Source organism: Wolffia australiana, chromosome 11, assembly GCF_029677425.1.
Source record: "Wolffia australiana isolate 7733 chromosome 11, ASM2967742v1".
Classification (NCBI taxonomy): domain Eukaryota; kingdom Viridiplantae; phylum Streptophyta; class Magnoliopsida; order Alismatales; family Araceae; genus Wolffia; species Wolffia australiana.
In genome coordinates, this window is record NC_135845.1 from 3,614,901 (window position 1) to 3,635,960 (window position 21,060).

The 21,060-nt window shown below is 40.6% G+C and overlaps 1 protein-coding gene and 1 long non-coding RNA gene across 2 annotated transcripts; both read left to right on the forward strand.

Moving 5' to 3' along the window:
• The first annotated feature begins 12,674 nt into the window (after positions 1-12,674).
• LOC144709731 (uncharacterized) lies at positions 12,675-14,535 on the forward strand. Its single transcript, XR_013583096.1, has 2 exons — positions 12,675-13,974; positions 14,113-14,535. It is a non-coding gene; the product is annotated as an uncharacterized LOC144709731 (long non-coding RNA).
• Positions 14,536-17,559: 3,024 nt separating this feature from the next.
• On the forward strand, positions 17,560-19,736 carry LOC144709803 (wax ester synthase/diacylglycerol acyltransferase 5-like). Its single transcript, XM_078583450.1, has 7 exons — positions 17,560-17,846; positions 17,920-18,480; positions 18,579-18,651; positions 18,723-18,787; positions 18,930-19,139; positions 19,280-19,417; positions 19,501-19,736. The coding sequence occupies exons 1-7, from the start codon at positions 17,676-17,678 to the stop codon at positions 19,651-19,653; spliced, it is 1,371 nt and encodes a 456-aa protein (XP_078439576.1). The 5' UTR covers positions 17,560-17,675; the 3' UTR covers positions 19,654-19,736.
• The last annotated feature ends 1,324 nt before the right edge of the window (positions 19,737-21,060 follow it).

Here is a 21,060-nt window from a genome sequence, read left to right on the forward strand (position 1 = left end):
ATTCATTCGAATTTTCTCTAAGAAGTGTTTCGCAACCCAATGATAATCGGCTTGGCTATTCCTCAGAGCCATACTGCACGTATGAGTATCATTAAGTGTTTTCACAACAAACGCCTCTTTCGTACCATCCCAACTAGCGTATATCCTCCATGGGCAACATCCCTTGCAAACGACTTCAACTTTCCGGTCCCCGGACCTTACAAAACTGATGTTGAATCCGTTCCATAGAGCATGGTCCTTCACAGCTGCCCTAAACTAAGAAGCCAATTCAAATTTCATGCCCAATTGAAATATAAAACTCTCAGTGGGGCATCTCGGATCATACAACCTACCCTTGTATATGTTCCTTCCATTTTCATCCTCATCATCGGTATCATTGGGGGTTAACATATCATCCTCTGAATCATCATACTCGCTATGATATCCAGCAACAAATGTTTGTTGTTGGACATGTTCGTTTCTAATTCTGTGGCCGTCAACCAATTCCTCATTCCATTCGTCACTCGAATATTCGTCGGGAGCACTTACATACACGTCACTTTCCTCATCTTCCCCGCATATATCATATTCAGAATCATCATCGCTATCATAAGCAGAACCAAACACATTACTCTTGTCATCAGCCCTGTTTAAGAGACAGATGGAAAATAGTAATTGATCATGCGTGCAATATACTTAAATTACCAAGGAGAACTTACATTCTTCTACACTAATAGGAGCGCGCTGGGGGAGATCACCTCCGCACGATGAAGAATTGGACCTTAAATTCAGTCCGATTTAAGATACTTCTTACGTGCAGAACCTTAAATGTAAGTAGGTTGGTCGTGGTCCACCTTGTTCTGCTTCGTTCAGACCATAAATTTCGGAATGCAAGTTTCAAAAAAATATAAGACACTGTAAAAAATAAGTAAATTTAACAAACATAAATGTAATTATGATGAATGACCCGTAAATTGATAACCGAGGAATCAACCCTGAGTCAGAATGATCATTCTCTAAAGCTAGTCGACAAGAAAGAAATCAACACCAATTTTCCTCTGACTTGACAAAAGATGATTCGAGCAAAAAATACTACCATTATGAAATCCAATGGGACCTTAATACCTCTTACTATTGGCGGCTCACAACAATATTTTATGTACTATACTCGTCTTTATTTGTGTTCATTACCAGATCAATAAACATAAGAACACTTTGAGATCTGCATTACCCGATCAATAAACCCTTTTTTTAAAGATCTGTTTATTCCTGTGTCTGAAGGCTATCCGCTCATCAGAATGAATTGAAATTCTCTTTTTCTTTTGAATCAAGTTTCCATCGAACTCATCTCTCTCTAGCCCAACATGCCAAGCCTGCTACCCGCAATATTTTTCAAATTTTTTTAGGTCATGATACAAAAGGGTGTAAGACATATTTATAACTCTGCAGAACATTCAACGCAAAAAATAAACATAAAAAAATTTACTGGGTTATTTAGAAGAGTGAGTTCTATTGATATATTGTTCATAGATTTTAGAAAAATTTGAATCATCAACGCGAAAATAACTTCTCACGATGTACTGTACCTTATAGTTCGCTTTGTTCAAAAACAACTGCCTTGTGGACTGCCAACCAAGTAGAATAACCACTCCAGCAAAGAAAAATATCTGAAATAACATTGGAAATAATAAAAATTACAATTTTTAAGAGCAAATGGAGAAAAAAAGATATTATAATCTTACATTATTTAAAGCCAAAAGTCCCCTGTCAAAGAAGAGAACAACACCTAAAAATGCAAAGAAGGCGCCATAGCCCAGAAGGCCAATGCCAACCTCTACAACGTCATAGAGCACAGAGTTATTATCACGTACTAAATAACATAAAGAAAAGAACCCTACTATGTGAAGAACCCTACATTCTTTCAATTATTCAGTTGCTAAGAGCAGACTGAGGGCTGGTGAGCAGGATCAGGCCTGCAAACCAGAAAGGGAGAGCTCACAGGCAATCTCCATAAACTATATCAACGTTCATCTTTGTCTGATCTCTCTTTATTGGCTACATTCTCTTCTCTGATTTGTGGAGGAACCTGTTATCAATGTTGATCGATTTTTACTGCAATATTTCAAATTCTGTCGAATAGATGTTCGCTCTGGTTTTATACGAGTTTCCTCAGATCAATATCAGCTTGAGGAAGTTAACAATATAGAGTTTGTGTTAAAAAAAAATTAATGTTATATAGGTATATCTTGGTCCTCTAATTAGCAGATCAGTGGGCTTGAAGGGCTACAGAAAGTGTTTTAGTTGAAGTGGACTCTGATATGAACCTAGGTGTTCTATTTGGGAGAGAGAGAGGAAGAAGAGAAAAATGGCTCAATGGATTTGGGAAGAGGAATATGCAGTTGGATGGACATTGTCGGTGAAGATATAAGGTGGAATGTGCATAAAACGGTAAGACTAAATGCCCTATAGATCGCCGAAGTGACGCAGCAAAAAAGAATGAGCTGCCTAATAAGAAGATTAGGAGGGACACAGAGCACCTTCCTTGGATGAACAAGACCAATGGGGGAGATAATAAGGCAGCCCCCGACGACCGCAATGAACCCTACCGCATGGAGCTCCCGTAGCCAAGAAGAAACTCACAACGATTCCACTGCAGAAGGCGTTGATCAGTGCGGAAGCCCCTTCTCTCTCACGCCCTTTCTTTCTCCTTCTCCACCGTCTCCTTCTCCTTCACCACCTTTCTGAGCTCTCTCCCGGGTGATTCACATTAGACGGACTAATCGATCCTATATTTCTGACATTCTTCAAATCCCGTTATGACGTGGAATCCACGTGGCTGCCAGGTGGATTCCGCCTAGGTGGACTCCGCCGGAAACCCACCTGGCAGCCACGTCGATTCCACGTCACAGCCGGGCTACGGTGGCGGACCAAATAGGGAGTTCGGGCTGTGCCGCGGCGAAAAAAAAGTTAGGGCTGAACCGTGACATTAACCCTTTAATTCTTCCTGGTCTAAGGGGGCTAGGGCGTCGCCCTCTTCCTTTATGAAGGGAGAAGAGGTCAATGGCCCCCCTTTAGTGGGTCAACAGGGGGAAAATAGAGCCCATTAGGGGGCCCTTATAAAATGGGCCCCCTCGTTACAAAATAAAGGGGAAATTATAAATAAAAAATAAAAATGAAGAAAAACAAGGGGCACAATGGGAGGGGTCCAAACTGACTAAAGACCCCTTCCCAAAGACGACAAAAACACGGACACGGGGTTCGTCGCCGTGCGAGGAAAACAGAACGAATGCAAAGAAAACACGAGACACAACTAGGAAACGATGAAAATCAAAATGTGATAATCGAGCATCTTCACCCGGCTGTCAATGACGGTGGTGGGCAATGCGGACGACGTCGTCAACGAACTTTGTTGCCAGGCATCATCAATAATGTTATTACCCATCATGAGTACGTAGTATATGGGAAATTCACTATCGACTCAATGATAAAAAAATTATTCAGGTTTCCATTAAAAACATCTATAATTACCAATACTAATGTGCATATTAAAAACAGGTTCAATGGGAAGTTGGGTTATATTTGTTTTTTTATTGAAATTTCGCATTTTACCTCTAAATGGGAGGCCTCTTTGTTGCATACTATCTCTATGGACCTCTCTGAGTTTCCTATATATTCATATCCTACTTAGTCTAAAGGACAATGTTACTATCTTTGTGCATTATCCAGATAAATTCTGTAAATATTTACCAAGTATCTTAATGTAGAGGGTGAACATCGGAAATAAACTGTTAGTAGCACTTTAATATTTTTGAGTTTGATGTACTGAGAGTCAATTTTGGGGGGCAGTTTGGTTTTAATTGTAAGTTTTTTTTTCACTCTTCGTTGAACATTGATTTACATGAGTGATTCCTAGATTCTACCAATTTTTTTTAACTTATTCACTCCCTAACATGTTGAAATTGTTTACAAGGAATGGGCAAGAGACATTCCTGTATTATTCACACTAACAACACCCAAAATGAAGGCTTGAATCGCCATTATTGACAATTTTATATACTTGGTCATCTATTTCATTAAATTTTCTGATTTCTCATGTCTATTTCCAAATTTTCCATCCTCATGTGAGGTTCTAGTAGGTTGATAACAACTATTGGTTATTATTTGGTCTTGACCATGTAGCATTTTCGGAGTGACATTGCATAAATGCCTTGTATTTTATGAGCAATGGCACGTGTGTTAGGGACTTGTCTATATGTGCGATGAGAAGTGTTCATCCATAAACATACCTAACAAGTATTACAAGGCTCAAGGAAAAAACTATGGCACTGATGGAAATATATGTGGCCGGCAAGCCAATCATACATCCCACATCTTGTTGCATATTCATTAAAAGAACATATGAATTTTAACTCATGTGCGATGCTCATCATGACCTCCATGAATACACGATCTGGCTTATTGAACTATGATAATATCATATTATGTATATCACTAGTCTTTAAGTGTGTGTTCTGAATATTCCTCTTCAAATGATACTCAAGAAGGACATCGAAGTATCCGAATAGAATAGCACTATCTAGCCTCACCATATGATGAGTATTGGCGTTCTCATAACCATTAGTGTGGAGACGCTAAGGATAGATAGTGGGTGCTCTTTAGTGGAAAAGGTTCATTGAATTGATCTATGTGAATCCCTGAATGGTACTATACCAAACTGTCAACCAGGTTGATTCACGTCACGATTGTTTAAGTGGTTCTTAGCCCTAAGACACTAAAGGCTCCTTGTGGATGGATGATTTCACTTTAACTATGACCTACATGTCCCTAATCCTGGGGTTCTAAATAGTCTTAGTTCGGGTGTATCATAAAGTTCACGAAGATGATTGAGGGGTCAATATGGAATTGTCTACCCTCGGTATAAAAGGTGACAGCTCAAGGAAGATGATGTAATGAAGTCTTTGGCTAAGGTAGTGAAATATCGGGAGAAGAGTTCTCTGGTGATTTTTGAATTTATTTGTACTAACTCGGGTGACCGATTAGGGTTTGACAGTTCACCATAACCTAAGTCATCCTAGGAGTGTTAAGTGGATGACGGATTATACATACATGTCGAAAGTACCCACTTAGTATAAATAAGGAAAGGCCCTGAAAAAAATTCGCTCAGGCCTGAACTGTTCAGGGGCCTTCCCTTCTTTCTCCCCACACTTCCTCTCCATCCCCAATGCCATTGGGATGATGCAACGAAGATGATCGAGATTGAACGGGGCTCGTCTACAAGGAACAGGAGATCAGACTTGTTGAGAACTATGGGGATATTTATAGAGGCTGCACACTTGAGCAGCTCAACCTAGTCTTATTCTGGGATCTAAGAAATCACGGATGCAATCTGTGGACAAGTTTTATCATTTAATGGTTTTTTAATGCATTTACATATCCTTCACTTTGTGGAATCATCGCCTTCATCAAGATCTAGGCCACTTGAACCCAATAGGCATCTCATCTGTGAAGAAATTCAGATCAGGCTACCTCTCTAGGGACTTTCCAGATGTGTCCTTTGCTTGGCAACAGTCCTTTTGGCTTTTGCATAGTGAAACCGATTCAAATAAATTAGATTCCAAAAAAATTAGCTTCCACTTTCAAAAAAACTAACATATAATACTTTAATTTTCATATTTTTGTAGGCGCTGTGCCACTTGATATGTACACATAATTCACTCAACAACGTGTTTTATAAGGTATTTGAGATGGATTTAATAACATAAAATATGTTCAACAGTATCATTTAATTTTTGTTCATTAACTTTGTGTATACAGAAATTTTCATTCAAAAATATGATTAGGCACTTCAAGAAAAGTGCAGAAAATGTGGGCAAATGGGTTGGTCAGCGTAATTTTATAAAGATTGAATAATATAACAGACTAATATGGATCATAAACATGCTAGAAATGTTAGCATACTTATTGAGTGAAATACGATGCTGATGACTTTCAAAATATTCAGAACGCAAATTGAGGCCAGCGATGCTTTGGTGGTCTGGAAATATTAAAAAGTAACTTGAATGATTACGGAAAAATCTCAAAAAATTTATAAGATAAAGGAAAAAATTGGAATACGGTATCATAATGTCTTTCCTGCCAAGCTGAATAGGAGCAAGCTTTGAACTTGGTTTTTCTGTTTAAACTTTTCTTAAAATAGTTTTATGGACGGGTAGAGGACCAAAATAAAATAGATTCCCTAAAATTTTGGCACAATGAAATTTCTCTATGCCCACCCAATCTCAACAATTGGAAGTTTTTGCTCTCCCCTCCGCATAACCACTAGCTTTGTCCTAATCCCTTTTGTGATTTCCTTGAATCTTTTACCTCATTTTGTATACTTTTCAATGATATAGTGCAGTATAAATAAGAGATAAAAAAATAACATTGTAATAGATGTCAGTTAATTATTTTATTTTTATTCTCTGGTATCAAGAATCATGGGGCACCATCAATGATATTTCTGAGGTTTTGTACAACCAATTTAACAAGATGCACATGCATATGTTTGGAAACATAATGAATATACTCAGGATTATAATGGGTCACTTTTCTCTGGTTGACTACACAATCATTGGCACAATACCCAATCAATGAAAGTGCAACATGAAGCTTACAGAGATAGAGTAAAAAATTTACATAAAAGTTAAAATATACTATTGTGTAAATGGTAAGAAATAGCTAAAATCAATAAAATGCTAATATCATGCTAAAAGACATTTTACTAAATGATTACCAGCGTAACATGATCATATAATCCTTTGTATGCATACCATTGGGTATGTTGCATGCTTGATATTTTTATTAGGATTTTACTGGGGCACCACATCAGCAAGGACAGGCATGAATTTCACGAGGCAAAAGCAAATTCATGAAGAACATCCCTTGCCCATCATGTCAAATGAACTAATGGAATTTATTGGTGTCTAAACATCTACACGATGTTCACTATAACAATTCATGATGTCTTTCCATGATATACAGCATGTTAAGTGTTGAATCGACCATTAGTACTGATTATCCTATTCACACTTTCAATATTCAAGTTAACGAATGGAATATATTGCACTATTTTTTCTTTTTGAGATTTCCACATCTTTGTTTACTGACTGTGAATCATAGTATGAGGTCTTTATAGCAATCGGGTGAATTATCTTCGTATTTAATTTTGTAAGCTCCAAAATGAGAGATTCTTTATATAAAATATCCTATGAATTTTCAAAAGAATAAGAGAAAAACATTTAATGATATATCTCTCCATTTCATGCATCATTCGTTTGGGAAAAAAATTCTTTCCATTTTTCAATGAATTCCAAATGATAATAAGAATTTATGGTTTTTTATTTTCGGTCAATAGAATTAACAACTGCACTGTATTTCCAAACTCCAGCTGAAACCAAAAATAAATTCCAGAACAGAAGGGGATATAGTGAACTTTAAACATGTTCCATTAATATACGAAAAGAAAAAATAGAAAGGGAAATGAAGGGAAAGATGAATGAACTTCTTATGCAATTTGGGGGTGATAAAGGCTAGATAGGGAATTCATTTTTGGAATAATTACATTTTAATGTTGAGAAATAAAACACAAAACTCATATTGGCAAGAGGAAGTATGGAAAAATGAATGGTCAAAAGAACACCTCTATGATGTAACACGACGGACACCGGGATCGAACGGCTCGTGTTACGCATAGGGAGGCGAAGGCAGTCATCTCATGTGGTGGAGGCAACTAGTACGGACGTCATATAAGTGATGATGCACGGATGAAATCACTGAGAAGTATAAATCTATCGCCGATGGACACGAACGACCACTAGGTTACGATAAGTGTGACTTGGGAATGCCGCTAGGCTCTCAACGACCCGAACGATGGGTTGAAGGCTGACAGTGCGAGTATGACTATTCCCGCTCGTGCGTGCACCATGCAAGGAGCCAACCAGGATCATACCGATAGAAACCTATTCCCACTAACGTATTCCTATCTAGCGCAAACCTAACCCCAACGGTGGAGAAAATGTTTGGAGGCACTAAAAGAAATAATAGTGCCGAGAGGTAGTTGACAAGCGTACCAGGAGTAGTAGGCCCTGGCCGGTATCTAATTCGGTAGTCGTGGAAGGTGAGCAACATGTAGGCGCGATGGTGCCGCGGGTAGGTGAGGCAGCGCACATAGGCAGGGCGGTGCGAGTAGGCGCAGCGACGCAAGTAGGCCTGATGGCGCAAATAGACCCAACGGCGCAAGTAGGCTTGGCGCCACAAGTACGTGGCTAGGCATGGTGACAGTTGCAATGGCAAGGCACCATGGCGATGGGCACAGCGGCAAGGCACGGCGGTGGCTATAGCGACGAACACGGTGGTAAAGTGCCGCAAAGGGCATGGTGGCGGGCGTGGTGACGAGCGTGCTGACGCCTGGGCGTAGCACCGATGGCAGGGCATGGTGGCAGCGGCAAGGCACACTAGCAGTAATAGGTCAGGGCAACGGTTGCGTTTTTCCAGCAAACTCTATGATTTCTTTCTCTCTCCTAACATCAAAGTGGCATTTTTGTAAATATGTTGAAAATGCAATAAAACACTAAAAATAGGGAAAATCCTGAAAAAATCACATTTTCTTCAATCTAATTTTCTCTTCTCTTCCTATGGGCGGGCACTACCTTTTACATGAGAAAATATGGGCCTCCCTCATGAGAAATAAAGGGCCCAATTAAGAGTAATTACGACCCCTAATAGGAGAAAAAACCTAGTAATATGTCCACACATGGGCTCCCACATGCGTAAACATGTAGGTCCATACAGCGGTCCAAACACATGCAAGCAACAGAAACCAAACACATACACGGCCGACATACAGGGCCTACTAAATAAATAAAACATAAGGAAAGATAACGTCAAACCTTTGTGGCCCATTAACGAGGCCGGGTACTCCGAAGGCTGGGTCTCGTGCATGAGCCCTCGCTCGACGAACTGGTTCGACAGGGTCTTTAAAGGTGGATGGACCCCCATCACCCTAACATCAAAATTTAGGATGTGTCCAACACTTGGCTCTTTAAATATCGCAGTTTTAGTTTTCCTAGATTACAACTGTTGGTTACGTATCTTTCTTCTATACATGAGGGCATTTTAAATCACACTTGTGCCCTGGTTGGTCACGATGCTTCTTTTTCCTACCGCGAAACAATCGCCCAGTGCCAAATGTCTTGTGCACTCAAAAGTGTCCATCAAAATAAATGAAAACATTTAGCACCCTTATGGGCTGATTTTGGTGTGACAAGAACATTATGTCTAGCCAGAAAAGAGAGAAAGTGAAAATTCTAATTAAATAAAAAAATCAGCTTTATGGCTCTATTCCAGCACTATGAAAGCTGCAATTTAACAAATAATAACACACCACGTGCCCATTCAGATTAAGAAATCATCTAATATATTTTCTAAAGAAAATTCCAAAATAGTTTTACAGGTCTTTGGGGAACTTGTGGCACTCACAATCATTATAAAGAGGCAAATAGTTTTTATTACAAGTCATATTCATTAACAGATTAAAAAAAATTATTTAATGATTGTATTATTGTGGTCTTACTAAAGAAGCCATGAGAATGCCAAATGATTGGTGTGTCCAATCATTGGACACACAATAGGCAAAAACATACCCGGCCCATGGTGTGGCAGCATCTAATCTTATGAAACAGAGTCCAATTAATAGATAAAAAATATTTGGAAATATGTGTTCCGCTATAGTTTTTTTCTCTTAAGAAAACCATAAAATATTATGGAAAATACGTGAGAGAATAAAGAGAAGTTATTTTATGCTTTCCATGGTCCAAAAAATAATTATCTGAGTTCACACAATTTTTTATATAATAAAATAAATCGTACATAACCTGAAAATAAAGTCAGTTGGATGAATATAGTGATTTAATATTGCTGATATTATATGGTAATCTAAAATTTTCAGGGCCATCTAGATGGCAGAAGTGCACAGCAGGGTGTAAAATGGGATTCTTAGGGAGTCATTCAATGATTCCAAATTTTGGTGGTTCAGATATACCCCACAAAATTTATTGGAGAATGATGATATAAGATGTGGTAATACTTTTGCGTAGATATATATAATTTTAATACACTCATTATAATCATCATTCATGGTTTAATTTGGTGAAAGCTAAAATACTATTTCACTCCTGGTTCATTTGATTTTCTGCAATCATTAATGAGTTGTGAGATTATAATAGTCATTAAATCCTAACATTCTATTTGAGTGTTGTTGGCGTACTATACATCGGTAAATTGAATTTGATTTTATTTTAGTGCGAGTTGGATAAGAGGGAGAGCCCAAGGTATGACCTGGATCCATGTATGAACAAGGAGGGAAACACCCTACTTTATTATCCATACAAAACATGCCACAAATACGGAAAATGTTTTTCAACTTACGCCATAACTCAAATGAATCTCACAACGTATGATCACTTTTTTCTCCATAAAAGTGTGATCACACTAAAATGTAAGGTTGACTTTTTCGGCCATTCTAGACGCTTATAGAACCTTCAAAGTTCTTCTAGAGCCTTCTAGATGCTTCTTGAATCTTACGGAGAGTCCTATAAACTTTATAGACATTCCAGAAAGTTGTGGAAATATTCTAGAGAGGGAGGTCTCTAGAAGCTTCCAAGGAGCTCTATAAAAGGAGGTGTCGGCCTCATCTTGATAGTGGAATTATGCGGGAGTTCTGGAAGGAATTCTTGCAGTATCATGTGAGCAACCTTGGAGCATTCAAGCTTGGATAATTGGAGAGCTGGACAAGAGTTGCAGAAAACATATTATCATGCAAAAATGCTTTTGTCAGGAGGCGACACCAGTGTGTATCTTCTTGTCGGTAAGTCCCATTTGGTAAACTTGTTCTCTTTTCTCCTTAAGTACTTGTTTTGGACCTCTATTGTGAATAATTATCATCCCATTCAAGACGGCTGTTTCTCCAATCAGAGTGTGGGTTTTGTTTACTCTCATCAATACAATCTTGATGTATTCTTGAGCTTGGTTGGATACATGTTTTAGGCTCCATTAAGTTAATATTCTTCAGCAATACCACATGTAATGTAATCGCAAAATGAAGAGCCCCACCATCACAAGGTCTGGGCTAACCATGAAAAATTACAAACAGGCCTCCAGATTTTTTATTGTAGGTAATTCTGGCTTTAGTGAACAGCTCTATTATCTGGTCCTGATATAACTTTGGCGCCATCTTTTCCTTGTATGTCAACTTGTATCGATCAGCTTAAATGTGCCCCTTCTTCTCGTAGTTATTTCATGATACCTTCTATTCTTGAGATTCAATCTTTCCCAAGAGTGGCTGCTTTTTCATTGCTAGACCTCGTAATCAATTCTGAGAGATCATTGATAATTTCTTTTCATGACAATGGTATGTAAATTGTTGGTAAGGTGACATCCTTATGGTCATAAAATAGATTATCTTCAAATTCCAGTTAGACCAAGACTTCGTCCATCTTCTTTTCCCATCAGAAAGTTGAAACTTCATTTTAATAATCGGGATAGTGAACATTGGGTTTAGGAACTGAAGGCACTCTGCAATGTTTAGGTACCATAAAAATGAGATGGAATAGGGAGAATAATACAGAGAATAGTGAGAAAAAGGAGAGTGAGAGCACAGAAGCAGTACCAAATTCCTAGGAATTATCTTACAGTATCGCTCTAGTTTATATCGTAATAATAATTAAACCATATATGTTATGATATCCTAACTATATTAAATCCCAGCCACTCATCGTATCATTTAGATGTTTGATCCTGGACCTTTTTCTATGACTTATATTGCATTTGAACCGTCTATTCTCATAACTAGTATAGTGTATATACAGGATAATTACTAGTCTATTGTTATGTTAAATCTGATTGGTAGATGCCAAGGCTGACATGTTTGACGCTGCGAGTAAGAATCATCAGTAGTTGTGTGATAACAACTTATTGAGAGCCTGAATAAGCTCAGCATCAGAGTGCAGCAGAATAAAAGCAAAATGGAAAACTCAACAGCCTTTTCTGTTAACCTAATTAACAACAAATCCAAAGGGAGAAAACAAAGTTTCAAATTTAACACATTGTATTTTCACAATAATGCGTTGTACATGTATTAGGCTCCAAAGAGGGTTGTGCTCTCATTGCGACAGGCTCAATTTGGAGGACCACCTTGGAAAGTCCGTAACAAATTGTATTAAAAGGGAGGTGAAAGGATCCTTATATTGAAACAGAGTGGTCCAAGATGCAATAATTGCATGTGGGACCATGGAAAGATAAAAATGGAGGTGGAACATGAAATGGATTACGATTTGCCTTCAAGGTCATGGTGCAAGCCATCTCAAACTGTCAACAAAGCTGTCTGCACTGCCTGCCACAGTCCTCGACAATCGGGTGAAAGCATGATCATGATCGTATTTTCATTTTCATCATTTTCTTTGTCGTGTTTTGTGTTTTCCGCTCTTGTCATCCTGTTTTCGTCGCACTACGACGTGTCCCGTCAACGCCGCGTGTCCCTTTATCTTGTAACGCGGGGGCCTATTATATAAGGGCCCCCTAATGGACCCGACTTCCCTTTGTTGACCCACTAAGGGGGACCATTTGACCTTCCCCTTTATAAGGGAAGGGGGGGGGGGTTGGCACCCTAGAACTCAGACCAGAAATTAAGAAGAAAATTGTGTTATCATTGTTGTTCTCACCCCCCCCTCCATCGAGAGAACTCAACAAAAGGGGGGAGGAGAGGAGCCGTTGAAGCTGCCCGGGGAAGGAAGCCACCAGAAAGGGTAAGGGAAGATTCGACGATTCCCCTCCCTCGTCCCTTCTATGTTCTCCCAACTTGGCCCCTCTGCCGTGGGAATTCTCGCGATCCCAATTTCACGGTCTCAACGGCCGAAGTCCAGCACCGCTAGGAGGAAGAAGATCCACCTGAGGGGGTAAGGGGGAAACCCGATGATTTCCCACCTCTGCCCCTAATGTTCTTCCTGCCCGCCCCCACCCCACCCCCCTTTGTCATTCGAAAATTCCCACGACCTGGACCCTTGGCCGCAGCAGCCGCGTTCCCGCATCTATTGGTCAACGGCCGTATCCTCTTGCCGCAACGCAGAGGAGTGCGATTCCAAGGTCGCACTGACAAAGTTGGGACTCTCAGCGGACTTTTCCCCTTGATCTGAGGGCACTAGAGGCCATTGTTGGATTCCCATCATTGTGGTGTCTAGAAGCCACGTCGCCCAGGTTCTGCCACCGTTGGAGCTCTGCCGATCAAACTGGTCGTGACTCGTTGGTCAACCGACAGAAAATTGCCAACCTGAATTCTCTTGCTCAGGGAAATACACGGCCGTGAACTCTCCCGATCAGATCGTCCAGACTCGATTCATGACTTTGGTCGTGACGGAGAATTGCCCTGGTCGAGAAGTCCATCGATTGGTCCGCTGGTGGTGAAGCACTCTTAATCGAGGATCCGCCTTGGCCGTGAAAACAGTCGACCGAGAACAAGTTGATCAAGAATTCGCTTGACCAGGATCGGACTTGGACGAGACACCCTGAGAAAGGACTACCTACCGGACTCTCCCACGGCACAAAGGCGACGATACTGCTCCCACCAACCGTCAGGTTTGTAACGTATTGGCCCGCCTCCGACTACCAGATGTTGCCAGGATTCTCTGCCCCACATTGTGAGGGGTCGATGCCGTGCGCACCTGCTACTCGATCCGCCCAAGCTGACTAGCACCCGTTAGCTCTGATGAGTCGTGGGGAGTTGCTCGAGTCACATCACCTCTGTGGACGCTGCACTGTTTACTCTCCTCTGCCCCTTTCCCAATGCTTCAGCATCATCGCATCTCTTGTCAAGCTGCCGTCAGCTCTACGGCGCCATCTCCGCCACACCCGCTCTGACCGCCGTAATCGTCGACGATTTTGCACCATGAGCCACACGCCGATGTGGTACGTCGTCCTCTCCCGTTGCTTGTTTAATTATCTCTTGTAGTATAATTTTGTGTTGACTCCACCACGCTCAAGCTAGGTAGGTAAGAGAGGCAATTTGAGAGAAACTACGACGTCACGAGTGTCTTACCTGTACAGACGAGTCCGCCCGTTACGTGGGAGCCCTACTGATTGAATTCGTTGGGCCGTAGATGCCTTCATCTCTTCGACAAGGTTCGAGAGGCCACCGTCGCCGTCACACGGCGACCCCGTTGAAGCTTGGAGCTCGGCGCCTCCCTCGAGTTAGAACTTGCACGTATGACACGTAGGACACATCTTCATCACGTCATAGTTACCTCAACCCGTTAGGGTTGCATCCGTCTAACGACAACACCGTCGATGTTCGATACCACTATCTATCTCGATACAGAGCCATCATACTCGGTGTTGACTGGATGACGTCCTTGACGACGTCCGCCAGCACAGGGTATATGAAATACGAGGCCTTAAAAACCTTGTTCTAGTAATGACTTAACTGTTAGACCTCCAATCAGAAATAATATGTGACATAATTTGAAATAATTTTCTTCGGGGACCAATAATAAACATTCGTTTAGGCATATTATCGGACCTATCACCCGTCTTGACACAAACAAAAGAGAAAATAGCACATCCTAAGAATTTCCTCCATATATTATACGGCTTTGTGCCCTTAGAGGACCATAAAAAAACAGAAATTTTGAGAGAGGTAATCCGCAAATTGATGGACATTGAAGTATACCTGTAGGTGGCATGACAGCAAAATATGTCACCTTAAGCTCCTTGGACCGTCTATGGAATCTATGGACAGGCTTCAGTAAGCCTAAGGCTCCCTGTGTGGTTCAGGCACCTGGAATACCAGGTAAGCAGCTGAAGAACATGATGCTGGTAGCCCTAATATGTATGACATTTATAGGGTCGAACTATAACCCCCCTTTAGCATAATAAACCTTAATGTGTAATCCTCTCCCAGCGAAAAGACGACGATGCCCTTACATGAGGCTAGTCAACAAGGTCAACATCCAAAAAAAACTATTCAACTGAAAATATCCTGATAACCATGAAAGATACGTGGGTGTCTTTCTTCACCCTGATATTCTTGGGAAAACAAGGCCATCTCTTTCATAATTCCCAAAAATAGCAGAAGAGAAATCATGTGACAGAGGGGAGGAACGAACAGCTACATTAAACTTCCTTAGATATATGACATGCACATTTATAGGGCGTTATTTCAACTTTTCAAATCACCAGTTGGAAGTATCTTTCCGAGCAAAGTCTAGACACAACAAAGAACTTCTGGAATTAAGAGTTGTATCTCTTCACTAAGAATCGGGGATTAGATCCGACCGTTCGAATGTTCGATCGCATTCGATCCCGCAGTTCGGATTGGATAGGATCATATTGTTCGGATTAATAACAAATAAACAAAATAAATATGTATCATAAATGAAATGAGAGAGAGAACGAGGGACGGAAAGAGAGAAAGAGAACGCGGGACAGAGAGAGATAGAAGCGGGGGAAGAGAGAGAGCGCTCTAGAGAGAACCACAGGAAGAGAAAGAGCGTGCGAAAGAGAGCCAGAGGGGGGGGGGGAGAACGAGGAGAGAGAGAAAGAGAGAGAGCGAGAGAGATCGAGAGAGAGAACGCGCGGGACAGAGAGCCAGGGGGAGAGAAGGACAGAGACAGTGCGAGAGAGAGAGCCAGCGGGAGTGAGAGCCCGCGAACGAGAGAGAGAGAGAAAGATAGAGAGAGTGAGAGAGAACGAGAGAGAAAACGCGCGAGATAGAGAGCCAGGGGAGAGAACGAGAGAGACAGTGCGAGAGAAAGAGCGAGCGGGAGAAAGAGCGCGCGAGAGAAACAGCCAGAGGGGAGGGAGAACAAGAGAAAGAGAGTGAGGTGAATCAAGAGCCACAGGGAGAGAGAACAAGCGTGAGAGAGAGAGAGAGAGCCAGAGAAAGAGAGAGAGAGAGAGAGAGAGAGAGAGAGAGCTAGAGCGAGCGTGAGAGAACGAAAGGGAGAGCGAGGGAGAACGACGCAAAGATCACTCACAGAAGAGGAAATAAAGAAGAAGAAGAAGAAAAAGAAGAATGGAGATACAGGAAAAGGAGAGAATATGAGAAGAGAGAACGGGATGTACATCGTAATGGTAAGTATAAACTATTATGTAATGGTAAGTATAACCATTTTAATTTTAATTATAACCGTTCGATTTTCCAACAGTTATATCGGCCTAACTAGATGTAATCCTATCCACTAGATTAAGCCTGTCCAGATTTAATCCTGTTCTCTATATTTTCTTATATTTAATCCTACCCGTCTAATACTTATAACAAGTTGTAGATAAACGTTCAGTTTTTACTAATCTAGAGATATTAAGATCCGTATGGTCGTTGCCGAGGCTACGTGTCCTCTATTTCTCTTCAAAGGAGATAGAGAGAGAGAGAGAGAGAGAGCCAGAGAGAGCGAGAGAGAATGACAGATAGAGGGAAAGAGCAAGTGAGAGAGAACGTGAGAGAGAGAGAGAGAGCGAGAGAGAGAGAGATAGAGCGAGAGAGAGCGAGAGAGAGAGAGAGAGAGAGAGAGAGAGAGAGAGAGAGAGAGAGAGAGAGAGAGAGAGAGAGAGAGAGAGAGCGAGAGAGAGAGAGAGAGAGAGAGAGCGAGAGAGAGAGAGATAGAGCGAGAGAGAGCGAGAGAGAGAGAGATAGAGCGTGAGCGAGATAGAGAAAACGAACTAGAGAGACAAAAGAAGAGAGAACGAGAGCACGAGAGACGCAGATCTTCACTATGACTTTTCAAAACCTTAACTGTCATTTAACTTCCACTGGTCCAGATTAAACCCAATAGTAATCCCATTCCTTCCGCCGCCCGACCCACCCACCCAGATTTTCTGCTCTTCATGAAACGATGGTTGATGGCGTGACAATCTTCTTCCAAAATTTAAATGGGCCGGCAGTTTTAAGTCAAGATAATGAGCCAGTTGCACCAGTTTAATCGTCTACCCTTCTCCCCCGTTCCGTCATTTCAATTGATGTTAGTCTTCTGTAAATCATTGGCGAGGTGGAGTCGGCGAATGGAATTGTCACTGGCGAGGCATGCGACTCACATTTATAAAAGATGGTGACATACGGGGTCACGTTTACACCAACGAGATACGTGGCATTTTGAAAACAACGACTGTTATTTCGAATTGGACTCTTATCGTCGATTGGTTACCTGAGATTCCGTTCTAATAATCTAATTAAACGGACGTTAATTTGCATCGGCCTGTTAAGCATATCAAAATCTTTCTCCACAGTTTTTTGGTTAAAGTTGCCGTCTAGAAATCGGTGAGGAAAAAAAAGGGTTCAAAAAGAAATTTCCTTCTTTGCCCTGTTTTTATTCCCTCTTTGCCCTCTTTGTCCTCTTCGCCATGTTTTATCCCTCTTTTCTAAATATACGGATGCGTCTGTCATAATTTTTCAGTCGCTGGCTGTTGGATGTCAGTGTCGTCGCCAGTCAACCCATTCAAGTGGCGTCGGGAATACTGAAAGCCAAATAAGATATTGAATAGACGTATTGACTTGGGCGTTTGAATAGAGGCGCACGCGTTACCTTTGAAGAAGGCTAAGCGATCAATAGGCAAGCCTTAGACGAATATAAAGAAAGAGGGGACTCAAATTAGAGGCTAGTCTTAAACTTTGAAGGATGGAAGTTGGATACGACGAGCCCCTTTCCCCCCAAGGGGGAATGTATCTCCGGCGCGAATTGGACGCATCGATCGACAGCTTCGTACAATTTCAGAATCCCATTGATATGTTCGCTGTGAAAGTAGCTCTCGCGACCCTCGCCAAAACTTGCCCTCGGCTACGTTCAGTGGTTAGAACTTCAAGACGAACAAGCCTCGCGTCTTCAATTTGAAACTCCTCTCAATTTTTTGTGTGAGATACAGGTGATTGAAAAGCGTGGTCGACCACACTGGAAGGAGCTTCCTTCGCTTAATATTATCGACCACATCATTATCGTGCCAGAGAAAGAAGAAGAAGAAGAACGCGACACCCAGGCTTACATCAACAAATACTTAGTTTCGCTGCCATCAATGAAGGCGTTTTGTCGGAATTCGCCGCTTTGGGAGGTTCATATACTGCCTAAGCGGCACCGTGCTCTCGTGCTACGCTTGCATCACTGTCTTGGCGATTGTGTTTCGCTTCTCGCGCTTTTTCTTTCTTGTTGTGATGCCCCGGTTGAAGACGTCCCTGTATCTGAAGCCAGAAGTAAGAGAAGAAAACATTTTGTTGCCCAGCTAGTAAAAAGAGGAGCAAGCCTGTGGCAAACGCTGAAGAGAGTATTGTCTACGCTACCCTACGCGAAAGCGTTTTTATGGCACCCACATCGTAAGCGAGAGAAATTGTACTTAACCGTTCAAGGAGATCTAGAATCTGCCCCCAGAAAGATGGCTTCCGTCTCGTTACGTTTGGATGACTTGAAAACCGTGAAAAACAAGCTCGACGCGGTCAGTCGGCTTTAAAATCATAACTTTAGGATTACAGTATTCAGTACCTATGATCAGGGTATTTATTTGACGCTATTTGCTTCTTTCTTCTTTTGCAGACGATCAATGATATATTTGTCGGTCTTGTGTCTTACGGAATTTCGAAGTATGTTGGCCAAAAGTTAGTCAATGGTGAGTTTCTACCTAATGAATGTCTATAAAATTAGTTTCTATTTACAGCTATCTAACGAATGTGGGGACAGCTGGTACGGAGAATCCTACTATATCAGTGATGGTGGTGGTGAATATCAGAGGTCAAGGGTCAAAGGTTTAGCTTCTCCATTGTTTTTCTCCTGCTTCTCTAGTTGAAGTTTCCATTTAAAACTTTTGTTGTAGAATTTTGAGTCGTCGTTTACACATGTTGCCGTTGTATGAGTAGTAAGAAAATCTTAAGCATGACACATCTGCAGGAAATTCTGCGCTGTATACGAGAAAAGGAAAAAATTCCATGGGGAAACAAATGTGGGCTCTTTCTGCTGCCAGTCCGTCTTGAAAACACGGATGATCCTCTGAAATTCGTAAGGACCGCAAAGTGTATGATTGATAAAAGAAAGATGTCTTTCGAGGCCATTTATACGGGGAATGTCGGCAATCTTATAACCAAATTGATTGGAACAGAGGTAATTGTAAATCATCTATTTTCTCGTTTAGTAAAAAAATATCCAAATGTATTTCCTGAAGTACGATAAAGTATTATCGCATTAAATACGTAATGCTGACAGTTTTTACAAATGGGTCATTTTTTGTTACCTGCGGACAGAATATGGCGTCGCTCGGCTACAAATTCCGCCAAAATTCAAGCATGCTTTTATCAAATATCGTAGGTCCTTCGGGTCCCATAAAACTTGCCACAAACCTAATCACGAACATTGGAGTAACAGTGAGCTGTTTACCTGGGGTGAGAATGAATGCAATATAAGTTTCGGTTCTCTTTGATTTGTTGAAGGCTGATACGGGAGTTGCTTTCAATTAATGATACAGGCAATCGATGTCCATTTGATATCATACAACGGGAAAGCTTTTCTACAGTTCCTTGTGGCGGAAGACGTAATTCCAGAACCCGAGCTCCTGTGCCTGTATGTAGAGGAGGCCCTTACCGAGATGATTGCAAATATTTTAAATGTTGCAGATTAGAATACTCCTCTCAACTTAAACATCATTTATTTTACGTTAAGCTTTAAATCAGATATAAAACAGTAGCATTGTACACCCTCTGATATTTGGAATCAAACTTATGATTAAATAGAACAACTTCAACAATATCACTGTCCTACATACAACTTGTTCCTTCGTATTTGGAATTCTAGCTAGCATCACTTGCTGAACCTGAAAAAAAAATTATTTATAAGAGTAGAGAATTTCAGGAAATCGTTGAAAGTAACCGTTCTTTGGAGAGCTTGTGAACAATGCAGCTATAGCTTTATGACTCGAGATGGGTTTGATATGTTAAAAAAGATCAGTGATTTTGTTGATCAAATGCATTGACCAACTGGACATCAGTTCATCCGTGAAGTGATAAAGTCAATGAACATTTATCAACTCATGATTATTTAATTATAGTCATTTATTGTCAATGAAGTGGCATAGTCAATGCATCAATTGAAATTAAGGAACCATCATTGAAGGGCGTTGCACCTGAAATGGCCAATTCGACTCGACGGTTCAGCGCTAATAATAGTTACAGAATCTCCTAGTTAGAAAAGAGCCAGGGCAGGGCTTTTTCTAGGTTAAGTGGGTGGGGTTTTATGAAGAAAGGCCGGCCGAAAGAACCAAACGAAGGTTGAAGGACCATTCGATCCATTAAGGGACATAGATGTAGGCCTATTTATTCAGTCAATCACCAAACGGTGCACTTTGGACGACAAAACTCGATTCTAACTTTTTCAGAATTTTCTGAAGCCATAGTATTTGACAAATAACACATATTTATAGTTGTATAATTTCAATTATCATGACTATTGTCATTGTTGTTAAAATATCAGTGCATCAATATAAGGGTACTAATGCTAGCAGTTTAATCTCATATTAATGTATAAAGAAAATGGCACTTCTTTGTAATAATGTATAAATATGTTTTCCGGATGTAAATACTATTGTTTAACAATGCAAACATAAAAGTTTGCATCTCAAGAATGTGCTGTCAGAAATAAATGTAATAACATAACAGAAAGCCTAACCTAACATGTTTGTTCTATATTTTGAATATGGCTTGGGGTTCATGGGGTAACTCTTAGTTTTAGACTTATCATAGAATATATGGTCATGACATCTGTAGGATAGGACTTGAGGGATTAAGCCTATGCTGTATAAAAAAAATAAAGTTAATAAGTATTCAATTTAAGTGCTAGGACTAGATAAAAACTATAGATTATGTATCCATTGTCAATTAGGAAACTTTTGAGAACTTCATTCAACCAAGTCCTATTTGGCTGTATCTTAAACTATTTAATAAACCATGATAATATAAGAAGATATAAAATGGAAATAAAACTAAATTATAAGCTAGATAAATTAAGAGAACTATACCAAATATATGGGTAT